At 35.9% G+C, this 12,886-nt stretch overlaps 2 protein-coding genes across 3 annotated transcripts in view; both read left to right on the top strand.

Annotated features, from left to right (window-relative positions):
• The window catches only part of LOC108660937 (protein NSP-INTERACTING KINASE 1-like), a 1,764-nt gene extending 1,193 nt beyond the window's left edge, over nt 1-571 (top strand). The window contains exons 6-7 of the mRNA XM_018115556.1: nt 139-198; nt 318-571. Of these exons, the coding sequence (XP_017971045.1) occupies nt 139-198; nt 318-498 (241 nt within the window). The 3' untranslated portion in view covers nt 499-571. The remainder of the gene's footprint in view (nt 1-138; nt 199-317) is intronic.
• Nucleotides 8,664-12,801, top strand: LOC18610120 (protein NSP-INTERACTING KINASE 2). Of its 2 annotated transcripts, XM_018115552.1 has the most exons (12): nt 8,664-8,766; nt 9,104-9,380; nt 9,509-9,641; nt 9,792-9,863; nt 9,942-10,085; nt 10,203-10,274; nt 10,376-10,435; nt 10,569-10,666; nt 10,917-11,066; nt 11,173-11,514; nt 11,739-12,118; nt 12,217-12,801. In XM_018115552.1, the coding sequence occupies exons 2-12, from the start codon at nt 9,278-9,280 to the stop codon at nt 12,535-12,537; spliced, it is 1,875 nt and encodes a 624-aa protein (XP_017971041.1). In that variant the 5' UTR covers nt 8,664-8,766; nt 9,104-9,277; the 3' UTR covers nt 12,538-12,801. The 2 variants fall into 2 exon arrangements, with proteins under 2 accessions (XP_017971041.1, XP_017971040.1); XM_018115551.1 differs by lacking the exon at nt 8,664-8,766 and having other exon boundaries at nt 8,882-9,380.

Genomic DNA, 12,886 nt, shown 5'->3' on the forward strand with positions numbered 1-12,886 from the left:
CTCTCACCTAGAATATATATATATATATATATATATATATATATATATATATATATATATGTATGTATAGTTTTCCTTCCCTAATGAATTTGATATATTCGGAGCAAGGATGATATAGATTTTTGTTCAATTTTCCAGAGACTTATCCTTCAATAATTTGAGTGGTGATGCGCCCACATTCCCTGCCAAAGTATTTAGGCAAGTCTCACTCCAATAATTTCTCTTTTCTTTTCCTATTTTTTTTATTTTACCCTGCTGGAAACAGGAAACTTGGCCAGCTTAAACTTTAGTTGCTTATAATTTTTTAGTTGTTACAGAATTGAAGGAAACCCTTACATTTGTACCAATGGAGCTGAGCAAGTAGGATGTGGAGAGAAGGAAACAGGATCATTGCCCAGCAGCAGCAGCAGCAAGGCCAAACTGAATTACCCTTCAGGAATTTTTCATGTAATAATAATATTGGTTTCTTATTCTCTTGATGTAATACTCCACCATTAGCTTCCTCTGGGGATGATCATTCCTAATTAAATAAAATCATCTTGGTTTTACTGTGTATGTGTACACAAGTCTTGCAAAGAAGGAGATTTTTATGTCTTTTCTTATATTGTCCTCTACCACTACTGTTTTGGAGTATAGTTTTTATAACTCTTTCTCTTAATGAAAATTTCATTTGTCTTTTAGAAAATAGTACGTAAAACGATTTAATTTAAGTTTTATTTGATTATTATTTTCGTCACTACACATAGCAATTTCTTGAAGCCATTACCAAATAGTATTTTACTTCAAAAGTAAAAATGCAAAAAATGCATTTGAATATAAAAACAAGTCTTAATATTTTTGGGACCTAATCCTACTTTAACTAAGATACTAATGAAGTCCAAATTAATTTGAGCCAAAACCCATCAAATCATACTTGTTGAAAAATTCAATGTTATGACAATTTAAATAATGAATCCAACTATAGGTTGTTCAACAATCAAGTGTGAAATTTTATTTTTGCACAAAGTGCTGAATTTTGAAAATTATAGAATTCATATCTTTTTCTTATCTAGTTAATTCCAGAAATTTTTTATACCTGCTAAAGAACATGGAATGGTTTGATTTTGCTGTCTTCCTTACATTTACGAATGTCCATGGTCAACTTTGAATGTTATTAGAAATTAGAATAAGAAGGAATCAATAATATGTCAGAAAATGCACTCGAGTATTTGGCTCATTGGTTGGTGTATGATCCCCTGCCTATAGAGTAAGGTTCGAATCTCCCATTCTCTAATTATAAAAAAAAAAAATCAAAAAATGAGTTCTATCTATGCATGAGAATGTTTTTCATTGTTGTTCACATCAAGTGGTTCCTTGTTACAAAGAAGAAGACAATCACATGTAAGCGGGTCACGTGATTCATTAATTCATACAATATAGTTTTAGTGTTACAAGAAAATGTGACTTTTTTAAAAGACCACATTGATTGTTTGTGTTTAGATCAAAAATGGATATTCTGTATTTAGCAGAAGTTATAGGGCTCATGTTTCATTTTCTTATTGGTTTAGATGGTTAGTTTTTATCTTGATTTTTCTTTTTCAAATTCTCTCTCCATCAAAATTTTTAATTTATTTTTAACCTGATAAATTTATCAGAAAGCAAAATTTATCAAAAAGTAAAATTTATCAAAATAAACATGAAATTAACAAATTCAACTTGTGAAACCAATCTTATGAACCATAGAAAGTTCTTAGAGCATATGATTGAAAATACAAAAAGTTAAAGGATAATCGTGCATCAATGTCATTGTTTCTAAATTTTTATTTACCCTTATCATTAATTCGTAAAAAAGTTACAAGTGATAAACCTTACATACAAGGAAACACAGTAATTGATTACGTTTTGCAGTCACAGAACCAATCAACTAAGAACTCATCAATGTAGCTCTTATAAAGTTTTTTCTGATACAAAATGACATAAAAGTAATCTAGAGAATATTATAAAAAAGGAGGGATCGAATGAAAGGAGATTGGCGTGACAATCTGAGCTAGGGTCACGTTTGGAATTTGTGTTCTTCACACACCAATGCTTCAATCCAACGGTTAACAAGAAATCAAAGCATGCTGAACACTTTTTGTCTATTATATATACTTCTTTCTTTCATTCTTTTGTTGTTTTTTTTTTTTGATAGATTCACTGTTTTCTCTCATTTCAATTATGGTTGGAAGTTAATATCTCTCTTGCAACACTCTGTTTCAATTTGTCTTGTTTCATGATCTCATCTATCATTAAAGCATATAAAACTGCATCTAGTTGTAAAAGATCTAATGTCAGTCTGTTTGATTGGGTTTAGGGTTCATCTGTGATAGCCTTATAGGATATGCAACTCTTGCTGAAGACTTGTTTATGTACTAAAAACTTGGATTCCACTTGGGGCAGAGTGTGCATAAATAACTGGAAACTGAAAAATATATTGCCAATCGATCAGTTGCATTCCAATCTTCTGTGCTGAGGCCAATATTTCTGTGTGTGTTCCCTCAAACAAATAAGATTTTGATGTTTCTGCTTTAAAGTTTGCATTTGATCTTTATTCACTATATTTTGCCAATATGTCTATGTGCAAAAGGATTGCAGGTAACTAAATAATAAATTATATTATTTTAATTCGTTTTTTCAATCTGTCGGGAACAAACATGAATGCCTGTAATCTTTTGTACGTTATCAGTGAGATGAATAAAATTTTAAGACTGTGACATTGATACAAGTCTTGAAGCTATTTCATTATATTTCAGTTCTGCATTCTAACATTTATGTATGAATTTGTATCTAAATTTTTTTTTCTATGGAAGCATTTTATTTTCACAGTTAGATCAGAATTGCAAACCCCTTGAAGCCAATGCTGCAACTTATGATCGAACTAAATTGGTCAGTACTTAAGTTGTGCATGGTCACTGCTTTACAGAAATGGTTGGTAAAAGTTCGTACTCATTTTAATGGTGAAATAGCTACTCTATATAGTTTCTTTAGTTGTCTCTGTTGCATCTATTTGTTACTATTTCTACCCTAAACTCTCCTACTATGTTAATAATTATTTGATCACCAATCAGATTACTTGCCTTCATTTGTTTAATAGGCTCAGCTCAGCTCGAAACGACTTCCATATTTGCAGTTATTGGTCCGGGAATCAATTCAACGCTTTCTTTCTAGAATTCTGAGAATCCACCTTATATTTATCAGTTCTGCACTCAAAGTAGCCATGGGTTGCTTTTGCTTGAGCTTCTGCTTCTGCTTGCAGCCACTTTTTTGAATTCTATGGACTATGGGTATCATCCTTTTCAGTGTTGTGTATGCTTTTAAGCGTGTCTGTTGTGTATGCTTTTAAGCGTGTCTCAGTTCTTACAATATTCCAAACGCTTAAAATACACACATTAAAGTAGGTAATCACCTTTTGCGCCAGTGTTTTACCTTTGCCGACCCTTTTTATCTTACGATGGACCTTGCTTATTGGTTTTCTTGAGGATCTTACTAGTGCTGGAGGTATCAAGACATTCCTGTATGTTTATGCTGGCAGAACTGAACCCACTAAAGGTGTCTTGGGCTAGGAAAGAATGAGGAAAATTGAGAAGTAACTGAAATCTGAACCAAACAAACATTGCTGCTGTGCTTTTTTCTTAAACTAATCAAAATGCAAAGAGTATAATCTTTTTATCTTGGTCTATCTTCGTGCCTTTGATGTTGAGGGTACTGGGGACAGCTGCTGCTTTATTCACATATACAGTAAAGAAAGCAATTCAGATGAGCGCCTGGCATTGTTGACATGCTTGATATTGAGTAGTTGAATTCAAAACAGGCTTTGAGCAGAAAGTTGCATGGTATAGCAGAAAGTAACGTGGTGAAAAGCGGCAATCTTTGACCGCCTTTTGTTCTGAATGTTCATATAAAAGAAGACCGTTAAGTTAGGACCAGACTGTGGCTCAAATTCAGACAGTGATTGCTGATGCAAAAAAATTAATAGCTGGACTCAAACATGCGGCTGTCTCAAATTGTGTTCCCTGTTGTCACCATAACTACCAAATCTATTCTATCTTTAACCCAAGGCTAGCACAGGGCTGACTGACCGTGATGTATTAGGATTTTGGTGTCCAACTATAGATAGGCTGGCTAAACTAAGCTAAAGGACTGAAGGAACAAAAACATTGTATGTGAATATAAAAGGCAATTTTGAACAGAAAGTAAGCTGGCTTGGAGCTATTGTGTGGAATGCACTCTGTCAAGGCTCTGTCCATATCCTTTTAGATGCACCAATCGTGGTCACCATGTTTCCAAACCAAATTCAGGCACCATGATTCCTTGAAATGAGGGGTTTGCAAGAGATGTGGAATGGGACCAGTTTTGACCTGAGAATTATGAAGCAGGTGATACAGTTGGATTACAAGAACTTGGCTAATAGAACAGCATTTCCAAAAGGATCATCAATCCACCATGCTGGTTGGGCTAACTGTTTAGCTTTTAAAATTGTGTCCCAATTACCTGGACCATCTTTGAGGCTTCACATGCATCTATTCAGCTATTAACAGGAAGCCAAAAGCTTGGTAGATCATTCTCTTTATAGGGTTCCCTCCAAATTATGAAGTTTGGAACATGCGTGAACAATTCCTTTTTGGGTTCAAAGGGAAAAGGCATATAGTTCAAAGTAACTTCACAATTTTTCCCCAATCCTGGTTGAAGGTAGACCTTAATCATATCAGCTTCAAAATTCTTACTATGCTGCTTGACAACCTAATCTCCCTAAGCAATATTAAATGCAACGAGTTGCTAACTGATTTGTGAATGTTGACAGTTGTTTTCCACGTTTGATCAATCACTAATCTGATACAAAATGTTTACTTGAAGCACAGTCTCGGGCGCCAATTGCTCAAATTTTTCTCCAACATTGACAGTTCCTACTTTCACTGTTTTTGTCAAGAATTCTAAGCAATTTTCCTAAAAAGCAAAACTGGAGCCAACTTTCATACGTGCCCGGGTTGTCTGCTAGTCGAATTTGGTCGTCAGTTACATCAAGATGTTGAATAAAGGAAAAAATTCCATGTAAAATAAGATTGTGGATTACATTAGTCACGTAACTCAGCTGCAGTACTACTTCCAGGATTCTCTTTCATAATTGGAAAATGACCTATGGATTCCAGGGTGCCATTATCCTTGTGATAAAGCAGTGAATTGTTTCCATGTGTAGTGGAGATGTTTGTTTTCTATTGGTTTGTTTGTATTGCCTTTTGCTATATAATTTTTTTTGCTTTATGACTGAATTATTTTTGTCTGCATCCTGATGCTGCCACTTACTTTTTATTCCTAATGCTTCTAAAACATGTTAAATCATATCATTGCGCACAGTGATTTTGTCAACAAGACATCTTTAGACTGCATTCCTACCTTCCATTAAACAGATTAATTAACCAAGGGGTCAAAAATTAAAGGAGTTGAAACATAGATTTGAACTCAAACAGCGTCAGAATGGGTTCTGGGTCTCTCATCAATTTTGCTCATCAAAAGGTGTTATAAATGGGACCTATGTTAGTAGTATACGTTTCCTGAGCCTGCCTTCTTTTCACGCTTGTTACAACTGCAATGGCTGTGCATGAGCTAGTTCACATTTGAAATTGCTGTGCCTTTTATCAGCAACATTCCAAAGTCATCAAACAAGGGGGAGAGATCAGATGACCGTTCCTTTTCACCTCTCTTTACGTTGTGTGGTATTAAGAATTTAGTAAATACAAAAAGGTCGTATACGCACTATAAAAGCAAAGAAAAAGTATGGCTTGCGTGTGAGGCATCCTAAGCTTTTAAAGGGCGCCCTTTCTGAAGGGAATTTATTCTATTGGCCCAACCTTTAATGGATAGAACTTGGCCACTTCGCCCTTCCAACTGCTATTATCATGTTCATAGCTCCTTTGAGTAGGGTAGCCTTTGGAGATCTCGATTAATTGGTTGAGGCAGGTTTCTTGGTTGAAATCTTCACAAAAATTAACAAGTGCTTGGCCTTGATTGGAGATACTGAAAGAAGAGACTCTTAATTTCTGTTGGTCTAGCTAGGCGACATTTCCAATTAATTTCTGATCTCGGTGGGAGAATCATGTGGATTGAAACCTGAATTCTCTGAACTCGGTACAAAGAAAACGATAGGGGTGAAGACTGAAGAGAGAAATTCAGGGGGTGAATTGAGGAGGAGAAGAGGTGGGGTTAGGGAGTGTCAACTATTTTGGAAGCTTTATAATGTCTACTTTATGCCTTTAAGGGACAAAGCCAGAGCTAAATTCATGTGACTTCGGTGTACAAATTGTTCAAAAAAGAGTTGTAGCTCCTTCAATCAAACACACCCTAGCTAGTGGGGGAAAAAGAACAATTATTTCCTACTCATTTGGGGTATCCCTCTTCATTTGGATCATATGGTCAACTTCCTCCTTTTTTTGATCCCACTTGTTTGACTCCTTTTTGGCCCTCCATGACCCTGCCTGGCAATTTCTTTTATTGATTCGATCCAAAGCTTTTGCTAACCCAAGGTGAGAAAGAGTTAAAAGCAGCAAACAGTAGTAGTAAAATAAGTGCGTGGAAAGGAGCCAAAGCATAAGATTAGATGGCAGGAGAGAAGAAAAGACCCAATATCTTGTCATACTAAAAAACATACACTACTATATCTTAAGAATCCATTAAAGTGGAATCCTTGTTTGGTGGTGGGGACTAATGATGGGAAGAGACATATATACCCAACTACTGCAAGAGTGCCTTTAATTCACTGTGTTATATTAACCTGAGGACAAGCATTCCTATTCTCATTCCAGGTCTCTGATGTGAATGTTCAATCAAATGGGCAAGTAAACAGGCCCTTTTGTCGGGCAGCGAACCAATGTGGAACCCAAACCTCAATCTAACCTGAATCTTCCTCCCAAAGTCACTTTCTTCCTTTGTGGTTTGAATGCAATTTTCATGCAAAGTTGAAGTTCATGGTGATAAAAAGGCTCGTATCTACCTTTCAATGGCATAAATTGTACTCAAACCTCCCCCCCCTCCCCCCCCCCTGAACAGATCCAAAAGCTACATTCCTGCTGATAAGTGCCTGTTTTTAACTTCTTGGCTTTGCATTTGGGTAAAAACCAGACAAATCACACAACTTTACATACAAATATTGGATTGGCTATTATTAAGCTGTGAAAGTATATGTGCTCCTTTCCACTTGGCTGGCATTGCTCCATTGACAAATAAACTTCCACTTGAACAATTCATGAGAATATTTAACTTTTAATACTGAACGAACATATTGTCGAGATTAAGGAAAGCAACTGATTTTGGCTATCAGTGGCCTTTCTATGGCCTGAAAAACCAAGAAGCCAGGATGCTCCCTAGCCATTCCATGGCCATACAAGTAAAATGTCCCGATCAGGTGCTAATCTTATCATACTAAACCTTTACGTCTGATCATTAATCATAACCATCTGATCAACTTTACTTCTGTTAAAATGATCATGAATATTGCATCGAGCAAATCTTCTCCTTTCTTAATGTTTAAACTTTAGAGAAGAAGAGAAAAACTCTTTGAAAGATCAAGTCAACCACACTGTGGGGTTTCCATTGCACGTGTACCAAAACAAGCAATCATCAGCCTCTGCTTCCATTTTCATGATTGGTGTTTTGGGAGAAAATGGAATCTCATTTTCTACTCTCGGGCGTTTGCTAGCTAGCACCATCATTACCCTCGGATTTTCATCCGAGGGCTAAGGAAGTTGTTGTCATTACAAGATAATGTACGGTCCGATACCATACGAAATATAATGTTCTTTTGTCATCCAACAGTACAATTATTCACAAAATTGTTATAAATAACGTTAAATTTTACTTACAATTATCCAATTTAAAAATAAATAAGTTTTTTTTGTTATATTTATAGGTCGGATGATAAAAAAAATCTTACATATTTTAAGTTAAGATATTCTAAACATATAAATATAACAAAAACATTTTCACTTATTTTTAATTAATTTTAAATTAAATATTTGTTTTAAAAATTTAATATGATATCAGACTATGCTTTACTTTTGTTCGTCGATTCTTATAAATAGTAATTTACGTTAATTTATGAATGTTTGTTCTAAAAATTGAACAAAGGTTTATCAAATGGTAATGATATTATAGTCATTATTCAATAATGTAGGATCTACCACCATATGAAATAGTGTTATGTATTGAATAATTATTCACAAATAACAGGAAATTAATAAACATTAAAACAATTAAATTATATTTTGATGTCTCTAGATTAAGAGAGAGAGAGAGAAGCTTTTGCTTTATAAAGTTGGGTGCTTTCGGATTGGTGAAATGGGACAGAGTCTTGACTGTGGAGTGGGGGAGACAAGGTGAGTGTCCTAGAATAAAAAAAAGCGACACCTAACACAAATTAATGCATAAGAAAAGAAAAAAAAAAAAAAAAAAAAGGGAAGCAATGGGTGTGCAATAATTCTCACAACAAAGATCTCACGAGGAGCTAAGCTATTACATCAACAATCTCGAGCACAATCCCCTCGAGATTCTCACCTTTTTTTTCTATTAATTATTATAAAGCAAATTAGAAGATCGAATTTTCTGACTCCATTTTCTGCTTTTAAATAAAAGAAATGGCCAACCTCAGGGAATGTTGGATCCCACAGGCCACAGTGGAAGCTTTAGCAAATCAAAAAGCAATCCCAACAACACTTGGTTCTCTCAATCTGACACCCAAGAACTGCCTAACCCCACTCGGTAATTAAGCATTCCTAATTATAATATAAATCTTAATGTGCTTAACAGTTAATACCTCACTTTGCTTTGTTTACATCCTATTCCCTAAATAAATATATGATTGAAAGGATTTTTTTTGTGTTGATATTATCTTGATTTGGCTAATGTAGCATAGCTTTTTTATATATTCTTTTTTCTCTGCTTTTGCTTGAACCAGTGGCGGGCATGTTACTAGTCTCTACTGCCTTTTGTTTTGTTTTTTTTTTAAAAACTATCCAAACCCTCTGGTTTTCTTGGCTCTTGGTTCTGAGTTTCTGACAGAAAGTTGAGAGTGAGTGCAAATTCTATTCTTGTATAGGAACCATGGGGACTTTCACTGATGTAAACATTGCAAAAAACAACAACGATCCTACTTAAGCATTGCTTCAGTTTGAATCTCTGCTTACAAACTTCTACCAGCTCCTTACCTGCTTCCTTGGTTCCCTACATACAAAAGAAGCTGGTTACCTTTCTTGGAGCTGCAACTGAGACAATGGAATTCAGGAAAGAGAAGTTTGTTTTGTGTTGTGTAGCCCTGCTCTGCTTGTGGAGTTCTGCATGTGGATTGCTTTCACCAAAAGGTGTTAACTTTGAAGGTAACTGAACTTTGATTATAATTGGAAGAAAACACATGGTTGTCTTTTGAAATTGTATGCATAGAAGGAAATTTTAATCAGGAAATGAACCTTTTTCTTGTTTCTTTGAATTTTCTTCTTTTCTTCAGTGCAAGCTTTAATGGGCATAAAAAATTTTCTGGTTGATCCTCATCGGGTTCTTGACAATTGGGATGAGGCTGCTGTTGATCCATGTAGCTGGAGTATGGTCACTTGCACTCCTGATGGTCTAGTCGTTGGCCTGTAAGTAGTACTGAAAGCAATCAAAATATACACTCATTCAAACTTGGAAAGACAAACACAATACACTCAAAAAGATAAATAGTTATATTCTAGTACTTTAGTAAAGACTAGGGAAGTTACAGTGATGTGGTTGAAATGATTTTGTTGCAGCGGAGCTCCAAGCCAGAATTTGTCTGGTACTCTTGCACCTACCATTGGAAACTTGACAAATCTCCAGCATGTGTGGGTATCAAATTTTCATCAGACAAATTGTGCTAACTATAGCTAGAGTGCCTTGTATCTTAAATGGAAGTTTTGCAGGCTCCTACAGGATAACAATATAGCAGGACATATACCCTCCGAATTGGGGAAACTTCCCAAGCTTAACACACTTGATCTTTCTAGCAACTCCTTCTCTGGTCAAATTCCCAGCAGTCTGTCCCATGTAAAAAGCCTCCAATACCTGTAAGTATATATATTGAAATATTGTCTATGCTTTAGCACATTTTTTTTTTCTGAATTGCAGTTATTTACCTGAATCAGTTTGAAAATAATAATGCGTTTTCTTTAAATTTGTATCAGGAGGCTGAATAATAACAGCCTCTCAGGACCAATACCTTCCTCCTTGGCAAACATGACTCAGCTTACTTTCCTGTAATTCTCTTAATCCCATGAATGCCAGTTAGTTTTCTTTCCAAAATGATGCATGTTAGAGTAAGGGTTTACCAGTATGTGGGATCTGCTGAATTTTCCAGGGACTTGTCTTTCAATAATTTGAGTGGTCCTATGCCGGGGTTCTATGCAAAAACATTCAAGTAAGTTACTCCAAAAGTTAACTATGGTGTCCTGTGTTTTACCATGCTTAAAACAAAAGATTTAACTATATAACTTCTTAGTACTATTTTTTTCTATTTATTATTTGCTAACACATTTTTCTAGTTGACACAGCATTGTCGGAAACCCATTGATCTGTGCCACGGGGAATGAGCAAGACTGCTCCAGAACAAGACCAATGCCAATATCTTTTCCCTTAAATAATTCACAAAGTAAGAACAGTTCTCCCTCTTGAAGTTCTGTTCAAAAAGCTGTGTTAATTCTTTTTCTAACCATTAAGCACCTACCTTTTGACTTTAGTGTAAAATTCATGACTTATGTCCCCCTATCTAGAATTTAAGATTTCTATATGTACCCTATCACCTGCTTTAAGATTATGTTACATTCCATATTGATATTCTCCCAAAATTTGTATAATTGTTTAATTCTGTTAAGCTGACATAACATTGCTTTGCTTGTTAGGCTCACAACCTTCTGGAAGACCCAAAAGCCACCGAATTGTTTTAGCCTTTGGCTCAAGCCTAGGCTGCATCTGTCTACTTATTCTTGGATTTGGTTTACTTCTTTGGTGCAGGCAAAGACACAAGCAGCAAATATTCTTTGATGTTAATGGTTAGTGTAAACTGAAAAAATAAATATACTTGCACTGAAAAAAGCATGTAGTTTATAAGAAAGGGCTAATTCGTCTCCATAAAACACACTCTTTTGAACATTTCAGAACAACATCGGGAAGAAGTTTGCCTTGGAAACTTGAAGAGGTTCCCTTTCAAGGAACTTCAGGTAGCTACTAACAACTTCAGCAGCAAGAACTTGGTTGGAAAAGGAGGTTTCGGAAACGTATATAAGGGGTATCTCCAGGATGGAACAGTAGTAGCTGTGAAAAGGCTTAAAGATGGAAATGCCATTGGAGGCGAAATCCAATTTCAGACTGAAGTTGAGATGATAAGCCTAGCAGTTCACCGCAACCTCCTTCGGCTCTATGGATTTTGCATGACAGCGACAGAGAGACTTTTGGTTTATCCCTACATGTCCAATGGTAGTGTTGCTTCTCGCCTCAAAGGTAATGCAACAGCAATCATTGCTAATCTCTTACAACTCAGACTGATATGATCTAATCCCCCGAATTATGGAGTCTTAAGAACTAACAATCATAACTATGAAGTATATAACAAATGCATACTCCAATAGTATAAGATGCAATGGCATGTTGATTTGTCCCCAATCTTAAATGTCAAATAAGGCAAATTTTACCAGTGAATAATATTGTAAGTTGTGTCTTTGCAGCCAAACCAGCCTTGGATTGGGGAACAAGGAAACGAATTGCTTTAGGAGCAGCTAGGGGATTATTGTACTTGCACGAGCAGTGTGACCCAAAGATAATTCATAGGGATGTTAAGGCTGCAAATATACTTCTTGATGATTACTGTGAGGCCATTGTTGGAGATTTTGGATTGGCAAAGTTGCTGGATCACCGGGATTCCCACGTGACAACAGCTGTGAGAGGCACTGTGGGACATATAGCCCCGGAATATCTATCAACTGGCCAGTCCTCTGAGAAAACAGATGTTTTTGGGTTCGGTATCCTTCTACTTGAGCTGATATCTGGACTGAGAGCTCTCGAATTCGGGAAGACAGCTAACCAGAAAGGAGCCATGCTTGACTGGGTGAGCTAATTAAAGAAATTTTACTTGTCAGACTATTCTCACAAAGAATCAAATTGCAGAAATCTGATGTACCTGGTTATTATTATTATTATATGCAGGTAAGAAAAATTCACCTAGAAAAGAAACTTGAGATGCTAGTTGACAAGGACCTGAAAAACAATTATGATAGGATTGAGCTAGAAGAAATGGCTCAAGTGGCTCTTCTATGCACTCAATACCTTCCAAGTCACAGACCCAAGATGTCAGAAGTGGTTCGCATGCTAGAAGGTGATGGACTTGCCGAGAAGTGGGAAGCATCCCAGAGAGCTGAAGCAACCAGGTCCAGAGCCAATGAATTCTCCTCTTCAGAGAGATACTCTGATCTTACCGATGACTCTTCCTTGCTGGTTCAAGCAATGGAGCTCTCTGGACCAAGATGACATGCACCTCTGAGAGAAGGGAGAGAATCATAAATTGTTTAAAAGAAGAAACCTCAAATGCATCTTAGGACAGGAACGTGTTGTATAGTATTATAATACTGAAAACTCTAAATCTGTCTCATTTCTGATTGTACAGATTTAGATTAAAAAAACACTGACTTTTAGGTTGAGTGTTACATTTCCTGCTACTGGTGAGTGAAGAATTTTCTGGGGATGTTTTACTGTGAGTTACTTGTAATAAAAATGCTTCCAAAATGAATTTTATTTGCTCTCTAAAATTTAATGCCACAACTGTCAGGCAGTTTGAAAGGCTATCAGTGGCATTTATCACTAGAAATCCCAAGTTTTA

This window comes from Theobroma cacao, chromosome 2, assembly GCF_000208745.1.
Source record: "Theobroma cacao cultivar B97-61/B2 chromosome 2, Criollo_cocoa_genome_V2, whole genome shotgun sequence".
In the NCBI taxonomy this organism is placed as follows: Eukaryota; Viridiplantae; Streptophyta; class Magnoliopsida; order Malvales; family Malvaceae; genus Theobroma; species Theobroma cacao.

Coding starts and splice junctions, on each gene's coding strand:
- LOC18610120 (XM_018115552.1), top strand. CDS start 9,278: ATGGAATTCAGGAAAGAGAAGTTTGTTTTGTGTTGTGTAGCCCTGCTC. Junction 9,864..9,941: donor TTGACAAATCTCCAGCATGT/GTGGGTATCAAA, acceptor GAAGTTTTGCAG/GCTCCTACAGGATAACAATA. Junction 10,275..10,375: donor ATGACTCAGCTTACTTTCCT/GTAATTCTCTTA, acceptor TGAATTTTCCAG/GGACTTGTCTTTCAATAATT.